Source organism: Acanthaster planci, linkage group LG12, assembly GCF_054643075.1.
Source record: "Acanthaster planci isolate LZ-2023a linkage group LG12, COTS_SCS, whole genome shotgun sequence".
Taxonomy (NCBI): Eukaryota; Metazoa; Echinodermata; class Asteroidea; order Valvatida; family Acanthasteridae; genus Acanthaster; species Acanthaster planci.
In genome coordinates this window covers 12,721,454-12,743,361 of record NC_141788.1, presented here as the reverse complement: position 1 = coordinate 12,743,361, position 21,908 = coordinate 12,721,454, and the positions used below count along the sequence as shown (strand labels likewise).

The 21,908-nt window shown below is 37.6% G+C and overlaps 1 protein-coding gene across 2 annotated transcripts in view; it reads left to right on the top strand.

Annotated features, from left to right (window-relative positions):
* Positions 1-21,908, top strand: part of LOC147797165 (metalloprotease TIKI1-like) — a 72,846-nt gene that overhangs the window by 21,580 nt on the left and 29,358 nt on the right. For both annotated transcript variants that reach the window (XM_087144160.1, XM_087144159.1), the window contains exon 3: positions 6,489-6,816. In XM_087144160.1, the coding sequence (XP_087000286.1) occupies positions 6,489-6,816 (328 nt within the window). The remainder of the gene's footprint in view (positions 1-6,488; positions 6,817-21,908) is intronic.

Sequence of the window (21,908 nt, the reverse complement as noted above, 5' to 3'; positions counted from 1 at the left end):
ATATTTCCAATTACTAGCACTACAGTAATTGGCTTTTTCCCAATATTGCAAAAAAGGCATTCTCTTTCTTCTGCTTTGGCTTTTTTGCAATTTTGGGCAAAAGGCATTACTTCTGTTCCATTTATTGGGCCTTGTTCACAAGTTGCAAAAAAAGGCATTCTTTTAGTTTTGTTTTTTCTGCTGCATCTTTGGCTTTTTCGCAAGTTACAAAAAAGACATAACTTCAGTTGGTTTTTTTCTTCTGACTTCTTCTGCCCCAAGTACCCTTTGTTTTGTACACGTTTCTTCTACCATCGACTTTAATCCCTTAGCAACTTTGGATCTTATCAAACTCACATCAGTGAAGGACCCTTGTGTATAGATGTGTCTGGATCAATGACGTCATGATAAATTCATCAAGTGATTTATTATTGATTTTTAAAAATTTATTTCAGCCCATTGACTTTGTACACATTTTCAAGGCACAATTTTGGCAACTTACCAGTTTGATTGTCATCAAAGTTACACCACGGACAGACCATAGTACAAAGATTGTACTAAATTAATCACGTCATGATGTCATCAAGTGATTTATTTTTAAATTTTGAATATTTGAATAATATGTTAATTTTTAAAAATCCATATAAAATTAATCATGGCCTCCCAAAACATTCTGTTTGCAGCAAGTGGCAGGGTTAAAATTTGTTCTTCAATTCATCTCGAGTGGGTCAGATAACGTGACCCTTCCTTCCCATCAAAACCAGAAGTGGGCTTTTTGTTTAAAAGTGGTAATACATGTAGGTATCAAGTTGTTTTCAACGATGTTAGTCTGTTGGGGTATACATGTAATATTCTCTCTAGCGACAAGTCAAAAATTTTGAAAATGAATTTTGATTAGATGTCTGTGGCGAAGTTTGTCGGAATCGCCTGAAAATTGATGTGGATGATGATTTTTACCCAATTAACAAGTGTGAAATTTGGTGCGGATGACCTCATCGTACTGGAAGTCATAATAAAGAGTCCTTTTATTCTTCAGAATTTGGTAAAAAATCAACCGTAACAAATATAGGCGTGAATTGTCCAATAAATGATAGCTAAAACATTGGGGTCAGCTGCATCATAAGGCATCAAACCTACAATGTATATTGAAAAAACGTGTGGACCGGTTGACAAGGGAAAATGATGCTTACAATATGTTTCAAGCTAGAGTTCTAAAATTATTCATTAAGACTTCCTAAATAAAACTTGAAGTCTTTTCCTTAGGGCAGGTGCATAGATGCTAAATGCATGATCCAGATCCCTGATAGGCCACTGTTTGGTTGGAGGAGGGAAGCAAAACTATGCAGGTTCACCTTGCACAAGGATTTCTCACTGGCACCGGTTGTCTGGGTACTGCAGCATGACATGATAAGTACAATGTGTTCTTGAACAATCAGTCAAGTCCTCCGTTAGCACTACTCTGACATCTTTTTTTTCAACAGTCCATGCACAGTTCTAATATTTGCCATAAAGTTTAGCATTAATTAGAATTAGAATTACATTCCTAATGGCAAGGGTAAATCCATTTCAGGAGTCCAAACTTGTTTCTTTTGGGGGACACCAAAATACTGTATTTCGAAACTCGAAAAGGGGTGAGGTTACAATTTTAGGCTTTTTACTAGCTTTTGAAAGAGAGATGAAATATAACGAAAAAAACTTTTCATTGCAAAAAAAATGCAAGGAGGTGTGACCTCCGAAGTTCAACCGTAACAAATATAGGCGTGAATTGTCCAATAAATGATAGCTAAAACATTGGGGTCAGCTGCATCAAGTGCGTAACCGGTCAACTTGTATCCCACAGATGAAACGCCGATGACAAAAACACACCTTACGATATTTGGGCACTCGAGAATTCCATTCGAACATACATGTATACACTGTGTATTGGCTTCTACATGTAGGTAGGTGAACACGTTACATCTGCCTGTAACAAAGACATTGCACATTGCAAGGCATGCTCTGGGCATGCAGTAAAACAAGCACGTGGCGCTGAAGTCAGATTACTTTGTATGGAATGCCAAATGACCAAATGTCAATACAACATGTAGCACTGATTTGTATGGAATGCCTAAAGCACAAAATAGTTTAAATCAGATAAAACTTCTTTCGTGCTCTTTTTCTTGATGAACACAATGTCTTCTTGTATCCATTTGGTTGAAACCTTGCAGGTTGCTAGGGAGGGTTGTGTTCTAGATGATCATTGACCTGACTTCCATAGTAGTGACATCAAGAGGTAAAAAATAACCTGACAATAAAGGTGCACTCTTCAAACACTATATCTCGTGAAGTACATGTCCAATTGGGTTCAAACCTTGCAGATATCTTGAAAAGGGAGTGCTTCAGACAGAAACTGACTGATGTGATGATGACTTCATCATGTGACAAGTCACATGACATGAAAGGTGCACTCTTTAAAGCACTGTATCTTGTGACACGTGACTCGTTGGGTTCAAACTTTGCAGATATTTTGAAAGGGGAGGGCTTTAGATGAACATTAACCTTAATGAAGAGGTCATCATTTGACAAGTCACATGACATTAAAGGTACACTCTTCAAAGTACTATATCTCCTAAAGTACATGTCTGACTAAATTCAGATCTTGTAGATATCTTGACAGGGGAATGCTTTAGCCAAACAGTGACTTAATGTGATGATGACGTCGTCGTGGGACAAGTCATATAACGTTTAAGGTGCACACTTTAAAGCACCTTATCTTGTGATATACATGTACTGTACATGTCCCAGTGGGTTCAAACCTTGCAGATATCTTGAAAGGGGAAGGCTTTAGATGAATATTGACCTTAAGTGATGACATCGCCGTTAAAAGTCATGTGACATTAAAGGTGCACTCTTGGAAGGACTGACTGCATGTCTGATGGGTTCAAACATTGCTGAGATCTTGAAAGGGAAGTGATTAAGACAGATATTGACCTGATGTGATGACGATGCCATCAGGTAGTACACGTACATGTAAGTCACCTGATATCAAAGATGTAATGTACAAAGCACTATATCTCCATAATTGTATGTCGTATTGTGTTCAAACCTTACATCTTGAAAGGGAAGAGACTTAGGCAAATATTGACCTGATGTGAGGATGACATCATCCAGTGAGAAATCATGTGACATTAAAAGTACATTCTTTAGAGCCCTATATCTTGTGATATGCATGCAAATTTGGTAGATTGCAAGAAATGGCACAGACAAAGTGAAGTGATATTATAGGTGCACACTTTCTTCTTTGTATCTTCTAATGTCCGAAAGGGTGTGCGTATTTCATCATTGTGACATCACCAAAGAAAATACTAGAATTACTTTTTGTCAATATTTGTAGCTCCAGGGTAGATCTTTCAGAAGAAGTGAGAAATGGAAATGTGCTAGTATCTCAAACAATTTTTTTTCTTAATAAAAAAAGACAATGCCAAAAAGCCGTTTACTCCGTCCTTTAGACCGACAAAACCTCTAGTTGTTCCTGACATTGTCTTGACATAATCTCGAAATGGTTCATAAGGCATCAAACCTACAATGTATATTGAAAAAACGTGTGGACCGGTTGACAAGGGAAAATGATGCTTACAATATGTTTCAAGCTAGAGTTCTAAAATTATTCATTAAGACTTCCTAAATAAAACTTGAAGTCTTTTCCTTAGGGCAGGTGCATAGATGCTAAATGCATGATCCAGATCCCTGATAGGCCACTGTTTGGTTGGAGGAGGGAAGCAAAACTATGCAGGTTCACCTTGCACAAGGATTTCTCACTGGCACCGGTTGTCTGGGTACTGCAGCATGACATGATAAGTACAATGTGTTCTTGAACAATCAGTCAAGTCCTCCGTTAGCACTACTCTGACATCTTTTTTTTTCAACAGTCCATGCACAGTTCTAATATTTGCCATAAAGTTTAGCATTAATTAGAATTAGAATTACATTCCTAATGGCAAGGGTAAATCCATTTCAGGAGTCCAAACTTGTTTCTTTTGGGGGACACCAAAATACTGTATTTCGAAACTCGAAAAGGGGTGAGGTTACAATTTTAGGCTTTTTACTAGCTTTTGAAAGAGAGATGAAATATAACGAAAAAAACTTTTCATTGCCAAAAAAATGCAAGGAGGTGTGACCTCCGAAGTTCCTTCCCCAATGGTCTACCCTTAGCTCTTGGAATCATCTGGCTACATGAAAAGATAAAATGTGCAACCTACTTAAGCAGGTCACATTTCTTGCCATAAAAATTATTTGACAGAATTCAGGAGGTATTATCTAAGTCATATGTCTATTTCCTGAATTTACGCTGGAAGGGTGCAGAGGATATATAACCGCAGTTGATATTGGATGGATTTGTGCCAGACTCGGGCCAAGTCCTTGAATCTTTAGGCCAGTAGCATCTGAGAAAAATATAGCCCAAATCTGTTACAGATTGGACTGGAGTCCAAGTTTGGACATGAGTTCTACAGCACTGCAAAATAACATTTCACCCAGTGGTGCTTGTTTGAAGGTACTGTTGCTCTCAATATCATGTTCTAGGTGAAAAGGGAATGACCATCAACATCTCACTCAATAGTCGTTTCATTTGAAGAAGTTTATGAAGTCATGTAAAGCATTTGTATTTAAAGCTTTGACTCTTTGAACATTTATTAAATCTACATATTGCTCCAAACCATGTTGCTTCCTTGAAGGTAATTTATTAATTACTAACCGTTCATCAAAAAGCAACGCTGGCTCTGATCACCCCACAGCATATAAGTCTTTACACCCCCACAGCAGAATTGTCCAGAAAACATCCCAATCAAGGGGGCAAACCAGTTAATCTGCATGACCCTAGCTGACCTCTCCCAGGTGGGCATGCTCACCAGGAAGCTTCTGAGACCTAGAACTCTCAAATACAGTTTATCACACTCTGGCCAGGAAACCGCATTTGCCCTCCATCTTCTGTGATTGAGTTCTTTCATGGACAACTGTTATATAAATCTCCCAGGTTGTTATTTCTTTTCCTGAATTGGTTCACCCTGAGGCTATGCCACTTAATCTCTCAAATTCTGTACATAGAGAGCAATTCTAGCCTGTCCCAAATAGTTTATTTTGTTGGATATGTAGGGCAGTTTTGTGGTTTTGAAAGTTACATGTGCTGTTCCTTTGGCCTTGGGAAAGAGTGGCTAAGAAGATAATGTGTGTAGTATGTAATGATCTGTGTCTGTGTAGTAGTAAACAAAAAATGCTGAATTCCATTCGCTAGAAAATATATGAATTTTCCTAAATCTTTCTACTGTTTCAGGAAAGATGTGTTCTCCCAAACAGTCATAGTATTTTTAAAAAGAACTTTCCTCACAGTTTTTCTTTTGTTGTTTACGTAAGTTTCATTGGGTTTTATTAAAAGGAACAGAGCGGGTTCACATCAAGTTGAAAACTAACACAGAATAGTTAAACAAATTGAGAAAATATTTCATGTGGAGTTGTGAATGTTTTCATCATTGCATAATGTATTGTGATCTGTTTCCATCATCGCAGTGTACCGAGCAGTTCCTTGTTAGTATGTTTTCATGTTTACTCCATATAAATTGGAGACCCACACATATGACAATTTATACAGCAGAGTGATTCGTGACAAACCAGTTTTTCACCCTCATCTGCTGTAATTTTTTCTTGTAAATGCTTTTCTTTTACAAGACATTTCATACCTTTTACAGTACCTTTGTAACGTTTGCATCAGATCTTAGTATGCCTTTAACTACTTTTTCATAATTTATGCCCCCAAATATCAAATTTCTGTGGTAAAAACATCTCTTTCATTGAATGAATGCTGGAACATTGTTCTGATATTCCTCAATTATGCTCTTCAATACAAAGGTCCTTTTCTCTAATTTTCAAGACCAAATTTAATTTAAAACCTGGTGGAAAAGCATCTTCCACTACAGAAATGGGGTAAAATTTTCTGCACACAATTTGCTGTGAGGCATTTCCATACAACCGTTTACATTGTGTTTGTGTGCATGAGTCCATGTACATACATGTATGTGCAGTTTATGTACATGTATCAATAAATTTGTTCCTAAAAACATGTACTATGCTAGGGGCAGATCCAGGTTTTTTAATGTCTCCTTTGTTGCAGACAAGTGGGAATGATGACAAAAATGTTTGCCATACATTGTTTACAATGGTATTGGTGCAAAACAAAAGAGAAAAAAAGGTAATTTTAAAAAGCAAAATTTTTAAATGACTATATTTCCTCAATTTTTCACATCAGAACTTAATGACATTTAAAGTAATTGTGTTCTTGCTGTCTTCAATAAGTAGCTGTATAAGTAAACAAGAAGGATTACACTCTCACTGTTTCATTACTGTGTGCATACAGTTGTGGATGGGGGGTGAGGGGTTGGGAAAAAACTGCTCTGACACCAAAAAAGAAAAAAAAATGACAAAATAGTAAAACAGCATTTTTCTGATCTTTCAAAATTTTTCTTTTTCTGATACCGTAGGTCCTTTTTGCTCTCAACCAAACATTGTGGCAGCAAGAGATCATGCGTGCGGCCGCTGGTACAGCACGTCGACATTACACAACAGAGGACCTTATTTGGCACTACAACTGTGGCAACCTGAACTCCGTCATTTTCAACCATGACACAGCCCAGGTGCCAAACCTACTCAACTCTACACTGGGGCCATATGAAATTAGCTTGGCCCAGGAAATTGACGAGTATTTTCGAGAAGAATTGATATATAAGAGGAATCGGCGCATGGCTGCCCGAGTCAAGGAGATACTGGATTTGTATCCTGAGAAGAGTTTCTTCTTTGCTTTTGGTGCTGGTAAGTCTCTCAGTTTTGTATACAGTATTTGGCAAAAGCTGTGTTCACACTTTACCTTATTTCCAACAGTTTTACCAAGCCAGTGGTAAAAGGAGAAATGGTCAAATGTAACCACGCACTGTCCACACTTGGACTTTCGACGGGAAAATTTTACCGAGACTGTGGGAGAAGTAACCAAGCTATCAATACAATGAGTCATGAGGGCACTTCGCATTACCTTACTGCATTTGTTTTCATCCTTGTTTTCGTCCTGTACTGTCCTCATTATCATCTAGAAATGGTGCACTCTTAACACCAGTTAATCTTCGAATTGTATCAATAATCATTTCTGCAATGACCAAAAGACGAACAAATGTACTGGAAATATTCACCACATGCCACACCGTGGCAAAACATGCAAGTTCAGGCTGGATGTACGCACTAACACAGCTGCTTTCGATGCTTTTACCGACTCTCACAGTCTGCACTGGATTTTTCGTCTTTGGAAATGAAACTCAGACATATTTCCTGGGCAGAAATTATCCAGTAAAAATGATCGTGTGATTCAGTACAAGTAACCAAGAGGAGAACTTCCTTGGATGTCCACACTGGACTTAAATTTAAAATAAGAAAAGTAATCATTGTCTCGGTAAGTTTGACCAAAAAGTCAAGTGCAGACAGGGCTGAAGATTGGAAAGATTTCCTTGCTTGCATATTGGCTTTTCTGCAAAGTGAGGAAAAGGCATTGTTTTTGTGCTGGCATGCCAAGCAGCTTATTGCTTTTCTTATAGCTTTTTTTTGGGGAGGGGCTTTTTTCAACTTTGCGAAAAAAGCATTGTTTGTTTTTCTGTTTTTGGCTTTTCACAACTTTACCAAAAAACATTCTTTTTGTTCTTTTTATGGGGGGGCTTTTTTGCAAATTTGCAAAAAGGCATTCTTTTTGTTCATTTTTGGATTTTCCGTTTTTTGTGAAAAGTCATTTTTTCTGTTCTGTTTTTGTTTTGTCTTTTTCGCAAAATACAAAAAAGCCATTATTTTGGCAAGATTTTTTTCATCTCCTCGTTGTTCTTCTCCGAAAATCACATTTCTTTTGTACAGAGTTTTTCTCCAGGGCACTTTAGTCCCTACACAATTTCAGATCATGCTTAAAGTTGTCTCAAGCAAAGACCCTATAACAAAGATGTGCCCAGAGATTTCTGAAACACAAATTAAAGGGATTTATCATTAAATTTTAAATATTTAATTTTTTTGTTTAATTTTTAAAAATGCATGTAAAATGAATCATGGCCTCCCGCAACATTCTGTTTGTGTCAAGTGCCAGAGTATTATTTGGTCTTCAGTCTCGTGTGAGTCAAATCACGTGACCCACCCTTCCAGTCGAAACCAGAAGTAGGATTGTTTAAAATTGGTAGATATTGACGTGATTTCAATGTTAGTCTCTTGGGGTATTGTATTTTTCAAAACATCTACTGAAGATGTCACGCAATTGTCAAGTGCCCTCTACTCAAGTGATTTATTAATGATTTTTTAATATTTCTTTCAGCCCATTGAAACTTCCGAAAAATGAATTTTGAATAGATGTCTGTGGCAAAGTCTGTTTGAATTGCCTGAAAACTGAGGTTGATGATGATCTTGACCCAGTTAACCCATGTGAAATTTGGGGCCAATGACGTCATCAGACCAGAAGTTATAGTAAAAAGTCCTTTTATTTTTAAATTGGTATAAAATCAACCATAAGAGATGTAAGGATGAATTATCCATTAGATGATAGCTAAAACATTGGAGTCAACTGCATGAAGTGCATATCTGGTGTACTTCTTCACACAGATGAAGTGCCGATAACAAATATAACCCTTACAGTATTTGTGTACTCCAAAATCCCATTCGCATACTGTTTATTGGCTACTGGGTGTGTGGACGCACATTATCTGCCTGTAACATGTATAGACAGTGCACACTGTGTAGGGCATTGTACTCAAGAGTTGGCAAATTTCCAAGCATGTGGCACTGAGAGCAGATCGCATTTTATGGAATGTTAAAAGAGGCAAATTTATAAAACCTCTAATCTGTGCTCTTTCTGCAATAAAGGAATGCCCTTTTCTTAGGAAAAAAATGAAAATGCGATAAAGGCCTTTGCTCTGTCCTTAAGACAGACAAAACCTCTAGTTTCTTCCCTTTTTCAGACTTTCTCCATATGGTTTGTACACATTTTCTTGTCACCTAGACTTTGGTAGTTTTGTACATCTGATTGATTTCAGACTTCGCAGACCATTGGACAATCATCTAATGATGGTCCTAGAACAAATTCGTCATGATGACCTCGTCACGTGATTTATTTTGAATTTTTAATATTTTTGGCCATATTGTTCATACACGTTTTTCTACTGTCAATCTTAATGAGTGAGTAGTCTTCAACTTCGGCTCAAGCTTAAAATGAGAACAAAAGAGAAATTGTATGTTTTATGCTCTATTATTTGCTTTTAAATATACACAAAAGTCAAAATATCAAGTAATTTTTCATAGAGATTTTTCAGTTTTTCAGTGCGAGTCACGTGATATGAACTTAAAAGAGCGGTTTTTCTGCATACATGTATGTATTTTTAGCCCATTGACTTTGTACATGTTTTCACTTTGCAAGCCACCATTTTGGTAACTTCGGTAACTTGATCATTATCAAAGTGATAGCCAACAAAGATCCTGACACAAGAATCATTCTAATTGGATGACGTCAGGATAACATCATCATCTGATTTATTATTAATTTTTCAATATTTATTTCAGCCCATTGACTTCGTACACGTTTTCAAGCTACCATTTTGGTAAATTTGACATCTTTGATCATAGTCATCAAAGTTACAACCAACAAAGACCCTGATACATGTAAAAGAATTTTCCTTAATTTATGATGTCATGATGACATCATTGCCTAATGTTTTATTGACTTTTGGCTATTTATTTTCCCTCATGGGTTTTGTACATGTGTTTCACCAGCCAGTCATCAGCACTTTGGTCAATCTGACTTATTCCCAGGACAAAATTGTTAAAATGACATCATTGGGGTCACACGAGCTGCAGTTTTCCTCCTTAGGCTTTGTACACTTTTAACTAAACACTAATGAGTGATTAGTCCTCAATTTTGGTTCAAGATTACCATGAGAACAAAAGAGAAATCACACATTTTGTGCTCTGTTATTTGATTTGAAATATACCCAAGAGTCAAGATATTAAGTGATAATTTATAAAAAAGAAATTAGTTTGTCCAGAGGACAAACACACCTCTAGTTTTGTTCTGATGACATGATTATGAGATACAACACACTTTGCCCTGGCTGTAGTCTCCTTGTATTAAGGCTTTTTGTTTTGCAACATTTATAACACTTAGCAACATTGTGGACAGACTGCAAGGTGTTTCAGGAAACCTTGGGATTAAAACTTTGAGGACAAAAATGCATGACTGCACAATACCCGGCTTTATACATCAATGCATCTGGTACCAGAATAGGGGTAGATTAAAATATGACCAGTGTCAGAAAATTGCATTTTAGCATGAATAACCTTTTCAAAATACAAAAGTTGGTGTTATTTGGGTTCAGGAGACATGCTTTAAGTAACAAAACCTTTTTTGAAAAAGTCCAAGAGCCCACACCTTACTTTTAACTCGGCTGAAACAAAACCAATACTTCACAATAACCCATATTTCCAGGTTTTTACTTACACCAATTTTTCCAGTACTGAAAATTCAGCATGAAATTCACAGGGTACGATAGGTAGAAACTTATTTCCTTAGCACATTTTACATTTTTAAAGTGATGTTGGAATTATCACAATTATCAGACTAGCATGGATTTAAGTGAAATTATATTGAGTTTATAAAGAGGTTAATTTTTTTGCACTTACACAACATCAGTGCAAAATCAGCAAAGAGAAGCAGCTTACCGATTGGGTAGGCCTACATAATAGGAAAACACTATGCTGGCAGACCGTCGTGCGTAATGCAACCATGGTTACATCATTCTGCTTCTGAAGATCTTATAGAAATGGCAGAGTCAGATATTCTCTTTCTCTCTCTTTCTGACAATGATTTAACTTTCAATTCAAGAGAATATGAAAACTAATAGTATGCACCTAAGGGGAAGGAGGGATAATTGATTTTAAAAACGTAACTAAACCCTCAGTTTCATATGGCCCTATTCTAGCTTTCCAACTAAATATTGGCACGCTCTGAAGAAAGAACATTTTCCTCAAAGGAGTTTTAGTATTTCTACGGAGCTCAACATTGTTCAACATTGGTCAAGTTTTGAATTCTCTTGTACATGTACATGTGACTATTTTGTGTGCACTCTGCAAATGCACGAACAATGAAAATAATGTGCAGATTTAATCAAGCGTTGCTTTGTTTAGGGTATTAACAACCGAAACTTTGCATTTTATGGATTACAATTTCAAATCCCAGCAAGATCATGCCTAACATGTCTCAAACATTAAAAAACATTCAAAATAATAGTCATGCAGAACGATGAGTTAATAGCCAATATTATTAAAGCCGTTTTCATGATTAAATCATGGGAATTCAAGGAGCTTTCAGTGTACTTAGCCTCCTTTCAGAACTAATGTTTAGAAACATTGGCTTTGAATGCAAAACAAATAAATAATTAAATCAAGCTGATACATTGTCAAATTCTTAATTAACGGAAATTGGGGTATATTTTGAAGAAGAATTCTTTCAGTACAACACCGTCGTAACGAACGCGATGGGGTCCATGAAATGCTCATTATATTGTTCATTCAGTATAGTATAAAAGCTATTTGCATGCAAGTACAATTAATTGCCCAATTTCGCAAACAGAAACAATACCAAGGTTCCTCACGTCTCAAAAATCCCACTTAATGGAAACGTTCAAGAAAAATCTGCAAATTATCCAGATAAATGTGATAAGATTCTTCAAACCATGCAAAGCAACAGATCCTGTGTTCCACCAAGTATAAAGGGTTCTGTCAAAATACATGCATTGAGACAGAACGTCTTGTCATGGCATTCCAGAACATCTTGTGGCCCATGGATTTTGCAAGACAAATTACCGAGCTGCACTTTGAGTGTTAAAAGTGAATAGTGTTTTTCTTGATTTTTCTCAAAGCAGTGGATTGAAAAAATTAAATTAATCATTCCATGGAATGATAGTCAAAGTAAATTACAACCCTCCAAATTTTGACATACTGTATTGCTGTAAATGCAAATTGTGTACACTACCTTTAAGGTTACTTTTTTCATAATTGATCACTAAACATTTTTTATCTGGAAGTGAAACTTAGTTTGCAAGCAAGTGAAAAAATAAAACAAAAACATACTAATTATTAGGCATGGTTCCTACTTCCCAAAATGGTGCTGGGACCATTCACAATTTCAAATTTGGTGTAAAAATAGGCATTTAAGTCCTGATCAGAGTATTGTTATAAATACATGGAAATTGGAAGTCACTGAGTTTTTGAAGTTAGATTGTAGGGTTTTAATTAACATTTTAAATAGCATAAACTGTCAACTTATATCAAAAAGGATATTAAATTTTACATCTTGCATTTGAAGTGAAAATATTTGATACCCTAAGTAGTTATGTTGGTCATTGAAGATTTAGGAAGTCTTCTCCAAATTAAGCCTTAAATACTGCACAAAGTGTTTTAATTTTAATAGTAAATTGTTATTTACACACAAACTACATCATTCTTGTACCGGTATCTGAGAAGTATTTTTGTTGATGTAATTGGGACACCAAAATGTGTGGTGTCCCCGTAACATATGTCTCCCACATTTTAATTAATTTCTCCCGTTTACATTGTATTTCAGATATAGTGTGTTTTCAGGTTTTAGTCAGTTGCTAAATTTTACTCTACCTGTAAAAGCGTAATCTTTGAAATTAAAGCATTTGACGATTTTGCCAAAATGGCACACTATTCAACCTCTTATTTATGAACACATCCTATTCCTCAACCCTGTGTGTCCCTTCCTATGTCATTATCAGTCTTGGGATAATTGATTTTGCAAAGGACTTTGTGCATGTTTGTTGCAATCTTGGTCAGTTTCAAGTATGATCTGGCTGCCCTTGACTGGTCAAGTCAAACTGCACCTATTTTCCATCGTCAGGTTTTCAAGAAATACGGAATGTACTAGTGTAAGTTGTGATCGAAAATTATTATTATTTCTAGAAGTTTTCATACCAGGAAAAGAAGTAAACACTGGAGGCTAGGCATATCACAGCTTTATCCCTTTACCTGCCTGACCTAGTAAAACAATTTAACAGATGAGAAAAACAGATCATCAAAAGAATTACGGCTGTGCACTTTACATCTTTTACCCCTACCCTGATTTGTTCTCCAAGACACCAATAAAATGTCTATAAATGTCCACATGATTGTTTGATGATGGGAGTGTGTGTGGTCTGTCCACAGCACTGTCCTGATCATTTTGCACAGCTTGAGCAAAAGGTATCAGCATGTGAGCTGTTCATTTGGGCTTAAAGGTACATGTACATGTAGATGTTAACAGACAGAGCAGGGTGACTGTAAGCTTCAGTCTAAGAAATGAGAGAAAATTATAGCTTTAGCATCAAAACTGAGTCAAATGAAGAACATTTCTGAAAAAGAGTTATTCAAAAACTACATGTACTTCAGTGTATCAACTATTTAATTGTCATACTAGAAGTAATAACTTGAACATGCTACTAAAATATTTCCATACTTCAGGGACCAGGAGCTCTCTATAATGAAGTACTGATATGGGTGTACCCTCTCAAAGCATTGATAAGTATGTTTACTTTATTTGTGACAGTGAGTTTGATACTTCGAAAATACTTGATTTAAGATTTAATTTAAAACTCTCATGGACGGACCCCATTTAGGCAGAGAAACAGTAATTCACAGATTTAAAAAATGACCATCAATAACATGACCATCAATACCAACTGGAGGAGTTGACTATACATGTAGTACATGTACCTACAAATTTGTAAGAAGTTGAATTTTACATTGCGCCACAGATTTTCATTTACCAGAATTTTGTTGTTTCCTTCTCTAATCTCTCACACAAGTTCTTCAACATTCAACAAGAATTTTGAAATAAAATTTGAAGACAGGGAAGATGAGTTTTCCCACCAGTGGTAGAGTTACAGAGTAAATTTTAACGTGACCAGGAGTGACCTATCAGTATCACAGGCATGTTATCCCTCAACCTCTTAAGCACAAAAAGACCTATTTATGTACGGGTATCTCAGACTTCAATAAAATAAGCCTTTCCAAATAAAAAGCACAGTTATTTTCTGGTCAGGACAAGAGGGATGTCAACACCAAACATCTGAACAAATAATGGAGCCTGAATTGCAAAGCTTGCTGACCACCACAAGGGAGTTGGGTTAAAAAAAAGAAAACACATCTCTTCCAAAACAACCCCAAATACCAGTCTGTCTTCTGGTGGCAGTTTCCCCCAGAGGATTTTGTCACGATGTTGGAGATCTATTTAGGAAAAGAGGAAACCTTTCAGGTGGGTTGCCCACCTCCTTTTTAGTAAACCTCCACTCTGTTATTTCAATCTGTTATGTCATATACACAAAACAGAAAAAACATGGGTTAACTTATCATTTCAGAAGTAGACCTGTTCACAAATTCATCTCATTCTTGCTGAGCTTTTTTACAGGTACATGTAGGAAAAGATCAGTTGGAAGGTATATTAGAGTAGTTCTAAGAGGACAAACCAAATTGCCACTTACATGTAGCACATTGGAAGGACTTGACAAAACATGCTTTAAATTTTGTCAGTTCTATGTGGAGTTTTTATATGAACCCCTGTGTGCCTTGATGAATATTCTTGACATAAGTTTTACAATAGTTTGTGAAAAAGTGCAAATTCAATTTTAACAATGATTGTTTCAGAAAGACATGATCATGTTTCCCTGAAGATGTGAAGTTTATGTATGGTTGGAAATGACAAATAAAGCTCTGTGGTATTGGTATGGAAATGTTTATTGACTCTTCACAAGATAGAAGAAAGTCTGTGGCAGATTCATCACATTGACGTTTGTGTCCTTTGACAGAAACCTTAATTCTCCCAGACACATCTGACAAGGCCAATGAACTAAGCAGTCTCAGACTGAGCACGTATAACAACATGTTGTTTGACCAGTCCTAACCTCAACCCTATGTTGAAATGTATTAGTGGTTTGAAAGATTTTGAGAAAATCTTGCTGCTTAGTTTTCCAATCCTTCCCACTTTTCTCCCTCATTACCCCAGTACCCCACCCTATTTTACCTGCAATATTTTTCTCGTGTTTTTATGTTTGTCCATGTTTAGGGTTGTGGAGAGTAGGTCTACTTTGTTTGGCTTCTATTTTGTCCTTGGCAGTCTTACAGTGTAGATTCCTTGTGACTGTGTCTCCTTGATTTCAGTAGTAATAGTATACTGCAGCAACAGCAGTAGCAGTAGTAATAGTAGTGGCATTGGTTGGTCTATTTATTTGACCACACATACATGTATGAAGCACTGCATTATCATCATTTTAACAACTTTCAAGATATAAATATCTGTACTAGATTTGGGTTGTCAATTTTAAGGACAAGAGAATGTACTTATTTCAGATTTTTTTCCTTGCTATCCTACTGCATTACTCCATGTTTTACAAGTAAATTCACTTTCAAAAGCACAAATACGGTACATACATGTACATGTACCACCATGAGAACAAACAATTGAGATTCCACTGTGGATAGTACATGTACTGACTACCTTGAAAGTATTCTTATTATGTTAGGGATATAAGTTACCATTCATAATGTGATAAAATTTCAATTTGCCCAGGCAGCTGCTGGATGCATCTGTCAGGATTTGTTCTAAAGGTTGTCTTTGCCCTGGGCAATCATCAATAATCAGTCCAATGGCACAGTTGTGTCAAAGTACATGTACCAAAGTGACATATGAAGTGAATGATTAAATGAAAGCAAAAAAGGGACTTGAATTGTCGAATGCCTCATCACAACCTTAGACATGTTTTGAAAGTGATGAGTCATTCATTAGTTCTAGGCTGCCCAGTTTCCTTGTGCACTCATGGAGGTAGGGTGCAATACGTGTACACTGGCTTCGCGGCTGAAATTGTCTCCTACCAATTTGCAGTGTTAATACCTGTATATTTACATGTAACTTTAGATGTACATGTAGTTTTGTGCTAAAATTATGCCATATAATGAAGGTGCATTAAACCTCTCTTTTAATTGAAATTTGTTTATTTCCCAAAATTCTTATCTTAAGATAACATTTTCCATAACTTTCAAATTACTCCAATTTCATTCCCACTTGGACTTCTGAGATCCAAGCCCATTCAAATCAAAGAATCTTCACCTCATGAGTTCTTTAGCTAGTCTCTCTGACAACTGTTGTCCAAAGTAACAAAAGTTGTTCATTCCGACCAATGCTTTGAACTGTAACATATTTACATACCTGCTACAAAGTTTACATGAAATATTATTTTTGCCAATTTTCCTTTCCGATGTGCGAAATGACCTCTTTCAAAATGTGCCCAACAATAGGAAAAGAATTTTCTGACAAACTTACAAATATGTATTTTAGTGGAAGTAACGATGCTTTACAAGAATTTATCAACTTCAAAGGATTTTGTAAATGTATATGTGGTATTTTCTGAGATTCTACTCAAGTGCACCATGTTAGGGAACACTCAGCTGAATTCAAGCCCAATTTTCCGACGCTGACAATTTTGGATTTTCAGAATGAAATGTCATGACAGTTATTGTTCACAAAGGTATCATGTATGATGAAGGGAACAGTACCAGGACATATACTTGAGGAGAAGTACTTGAGGAAATGTAGTGGTTGAAATGGTTCACATTTAATGTCCCCTGATTTGTCACCTAATGACATCATCACATGATGTCAATGTTCATCTATAACAATTCACTTTCTATCCATCTGTAAGGTTTCAACTAAATTGGACATGTACTTCAAATGATATACATGTAGGACTTTGAAGTTTGGACCTTAAATGTGACAAAATGAGAGTAAAGCCGCATTCTGCTCTTTCCTGTTTTAAGGGTTCAAAGTTATTTTGAAGTGAAGGTCAATTATCCTATAAACACGATACATTAGATTCAACACATTCAAGATTTTGGTAACATTGCTTAACACTGTGACCTGGATGACTTTATTACAGATCACTCAACCAGCATATAAACTTCTTTTACAAAGCCCAACTATTAACAATCTTAACATTGTAAGGATAATATAGATCCCAATCGTACCAGAATTGTACTGTATGTAATTAACAACAAATGATCTTGTACTGTTGGTTGCCAGATATGAAAAACTAAAAAACCCAAGGAAAAAAAGGAAACAAATGCCTGACCTGTGTGAACCAACTGCTATCAGGCTTGCAAACAACAAAGTTGAACAGATCCTAAAATTCAACATAAGTTTGGATGGAGTTCACAGCGGCATGCAAGCATCAAGGCCTTATACAAGCTAGTCCCAATCTTTATATACCCTCTGTTGACCACTCGGCCATTACTCTTACATAACAAGGATAAATTCAATTCATTTTTCATCTTGGCGCTCAATTGAATGAATAGACATTTATCACTTAAACACGATACAATAGACTTGACGCTTGATGCTTGACGCTGTGACCTGGATGAAATTTTAAAGAACGGGATGATATTAAATACCAAGAGATTTGGAAAATGACAAAAGATTTTCAAAACTGCCTCACATATACATATCTTTCACCGTTTCTTTCTTCCATCAGTTTTGTATATTGTATATTGATAGATAAGTGATCATCATTAAAATGGATATCTTTAAGGTTTAGAACAGTCAATTCGTTGAAACCTAAAACCCTGCATATGAAATGAGCATCATAGCCAATGACCTAATATTCATCAGATTAGAGATGGTTTTGTCCATTCCAATTTTTTGAACTAATTCAGCTAGCATGTCAGGTGTGATGGGTTGTTTCCTTTTCTTTGGCTTAGATAGTAATCGCTTGTGTCCTTCCACCGAATAGATAACCAATGGGTCCTTTGTAGGATCCAGGAGACTTGCCATGGTGTGAGCCCAGGAGATCGCGGCTATTGTGCTCATGATGGGAGCTGGGGAGTTTGCTGAATCAGCCACAGGAGTCTAATTAAGTGCTATGATGTATGCAGGGATCTGCCGCTGCCGGTCGGCGCCGGTCGGGCTCGACCGGCACGCAGAATTGCCGACCGCCACAATCTGCCAAATCAACTTTTCCGACCGGCACGTATTCCCGAAAAGAACCCAAATAAAATAGCATCTTGGTCGAGGGATCGATCGTGAAGATATGAAGATCGTGAAGAAACCGTAAAATTTCTTCGTAAATTTCACTTTGCACTGCCATGCATATCGTCTGCGCACCCACGTACGTGCATATGCAACATATCTGGACCAAATATTAACATGAACCAATAGGAGGCTTTGTTACGCGCAATGCATGTGTACATAGTGCGTAACGAATCTTTCCATTGGTTGGAAGGCCACACATAGGCTTGCATATGCAACGCTCTCAGTGCGCGAAGATCGGAAAACCCCCTCTCCATGATGTACAGCGTTGTTTGTCCAGTTCCACAACTTGAAAAGAAAATTTGGCTTAACTTTCAGAAAGACAAAATTGCAAATGACCCCATTCACACTTTGTTTAAACACTTAAAAATCTGGCAGAAAAACAATTTTACATGTACTTGCAAAACTGACAATCGACCGTGACTGTTTTTCGCCGCGCCGACCATGGTTAGCAACATTTGGTGCATGTATTTTCTGCTCGATGTTGCATAAAACGATCACTGCGATCGTTTCTTAAACCAACGATCGCACCGCATTCGTTAATTGTTGTTTATCCCACGGTGAAAATATTAACTCCGCAATTTTTTTATTCAAAAATAACAGCATGATTTTGCCTTTTCCGTAAACGAGTTCCATATGGCAAGATACATGCGCTCAGTATGCACGTGACACATGGCCAGATGTGTCAGAAAAGCAAATGGCCAATCTACATTATGTTCATGTAGACTTTAAAATGACTGTTCAGAAAATCCCTGCACACATTTATGAATGTCGTTATCCCATATACATACTGTACGAACTTTCGTACAAAGAAAATAAGGAAAATATTCCGCCAAGATTTTGCATGTTGCGCCTTATTTTCAACACAAAAAAAAATGAAAAATGATTTGAATAGCAATGGAAAATTATGGGCATCATAGAGATAGAAATTAATTCAATATTTAAGGGATTTACAGAATAAAATCAATAATTATTTGTACTCTTTTTTTTTTCTAATTCAATTGCCCGTCTAAAATTATCACCTCATCCTAGTTGACCAAAATTACAAATTTTCAATTTTTTAATTAAATTTCAGAAATTTCAGACATGAGATCCCTAATTCTAGGCTGTGTATACACAGCTGAAAACACCCAGAAAGTGTTGTTTCCGGCCATCTGGGGGCTTTTAGATTCCAAACATTTTCTGGTACTCTCCGCGCCAACCGATGGTGGCGCTCCGCTTAGATAGTCCTGCCGGCACTAAAACCATCCTGGGCAGAACCCTGTGTATGGGTCCACTGGTAGTGCTGATTTCTAATGAAATAGTGTCCAGTGTTGCCATTTTCAAAAGTAGGCACTGTGGTAGCTAACTGTTGATGGCACCCTCAAACTGTATAGCACTTCTGGGAGCTGATTAGCCAGTTGACTCAAATCTGCCTTTGAGGATGTTAGCACAAACTGGGTTTTCCCTGTTTGACTACCAAAGATAAGTGGTTGAGAAAGAGATCAAGAAATACTGTCAAGCTCAAGTGAACATTACTTTATATAATATTCAGTCTGCCAATATTGCTGCAGAAGTTGTGTACGAAGTACCTCAAGTTGTCTGGCAACTTTGGGCATTGTGAATGCTTCACTACTGTTGGGAGGAAGCACTCGGAGTGCTACATGTACATGTTGCCTGGCAACGTGATGTGTTTGAGTGCATCCTAATCTGGTTAGGTTTAACTCCAAATCTTACCGTTAGTACTGTACTACAGCAGATATTTTCTACAAACCTAGAGTTTGGTCCTCAACCTTCCAAAAATAAAGGAAACGGGCAGGAGATTTCTGAAACTTTGGTAATTTCCGGGTTTCTTGAAAACCCATCTGGGAACAATAGAAGCCAAAAGGGTGCCGACTGCCAGGCTGGACATATTAAAGCTCCCTCTGCTTTGCAACTTCTCCTGTCTAAAATGGTTCTTGCAATTAAGTAAACAGGCAAAACTACCCAATTCCTGCCAATTCTGAGTAAAGGCGTCCACTGCCTCTTATCCAGGATTCCAGAATCTGGAATTAAATCTGAGTACTTTGCAATTTTAATAAGTAGTGAGCAGATCTTTGGAGTATGGGCCCCGTCGTCTGGACAGAACATGAACTATTTCAATGGAAGTTTCCCAATCATCTGGATCTAATAATTTGCCATACCAATAGGCTGGGGGGTGGGGGGTGGGGTTCGAACAACCCCCCCCCACTCACTTCCACTCAGTTTTTAATAAGAAATACATATTTTAATGTTCCGTATTTTGGAATACAAGCCATGGCTCACACATTGATTCTCACGCTGAAAATGTACCTGCAGCTTATACAGCAACATTTGAAAAATGAAATCAGTCATTAAATGCCTCGCTGTGCCTCAGCTCAGCGCAGCCTAGCCCAGGCCGCTGCCACCCAGCACGCATGCAACCAGTGCAGCGTCCGGGCGTGGGGTAATGCAGACATGTTTTCGTTGGTTGCTGTTTAAATTGGCTCTACTGACATTTTGGAAATGAAGGAAACTAGTCCAGAGAGAATGAACAGACTTGTAAATGTACTGTTCACACCTCTCAAATTGTGTCGCACGTCTGTTCGTTTTTGTCTTTTACGGTTGTGTTATCCATGTTGTTTGTTATTTCACTGGTCAGTTGGTAAAATGTGAAAAAGAAAGAACTACTGCATGGCCCACCCAGCGAGGACACTAATCCAACCTGCCAAAATTGGTAATTTCAAGGACTTGAGAAAGTTTTGGTTCTAATGACAACACTCGATTGTGCACTGCTTCATGTTACACTTGAAGATTCCGTACCCAAAGTAGTGCGAACCCTAGCGTTGGGCTCTCTGAATTTTTGCTTCTAACAATTGTGTATGGAGCAATATTTTACCTCCAATCTAATGAAAAGCGAAATTTGATCAAACTCCAAATATTCTGATTCATAATTGTCAATTTCATATATCCGCTACAAAGTTCCAATTAAATTTTGATTTAGCCCAATTTTCCCTTTTTTTTCCCGAAGTGCAAATGAACTCTTTTAAATGCACCTCAAAAAACCGAGCCAGTGTTTCCACTGACCACCAAAGAGACAACGAGTCGGCTCTTCGGCCACCCATGCCTCAAAAAAGTCTGCGAGTCAACAGGGCTTCTATTCCCCAACCGCCCGCAACGACTACCGGCCGCCGTAGTTCTGCAGCACTCAAGACGGCCCCTTTGGTAGCATCGACTGAGCAGACATCTAATTGGCCTCATACCGGCAACACCAGGGCAGGCTCTCCACTTTCCATCGGGTCCCACCCACCTGATACCGCCTTGGCCCGCGGTTCCGTGACATTCGACAAAACTCACCATGGTACCATGGAGCCCACCGGGTTACTACGCCACCATGGTTTCCGACCTCCACAGTCCATCCGCGGCTCCGGCTTTCAGCTTGGTATTCCCAGTAAACCGGGACTTTCGCTGGTTGTTCCATCATAAGACGACACCCGCACCAGCCAAGTTCCCAATCGTCCCCCTGGGGATGAGTCTTTGGCCCCGCTCATCATATCGGCCACTGATTCACCCCCACATTCCAGACCCAAGGGCAAGCGTTCTTCTTCTTCATCGGTTTCTTCAAAATCGAAGAAGAGACGCCACTCAAAGCAACGGGAACCTCCACCGGAACCATGGATGACAGCGTTCCAGCCTATTAATCACTACCAGCAGGGGACTCCGAAATCGGAGCCGTATGGTTTAGATGCGTGGCTGGGGTCTCCGAACTCGGACAAAGGAAATAGGGCTT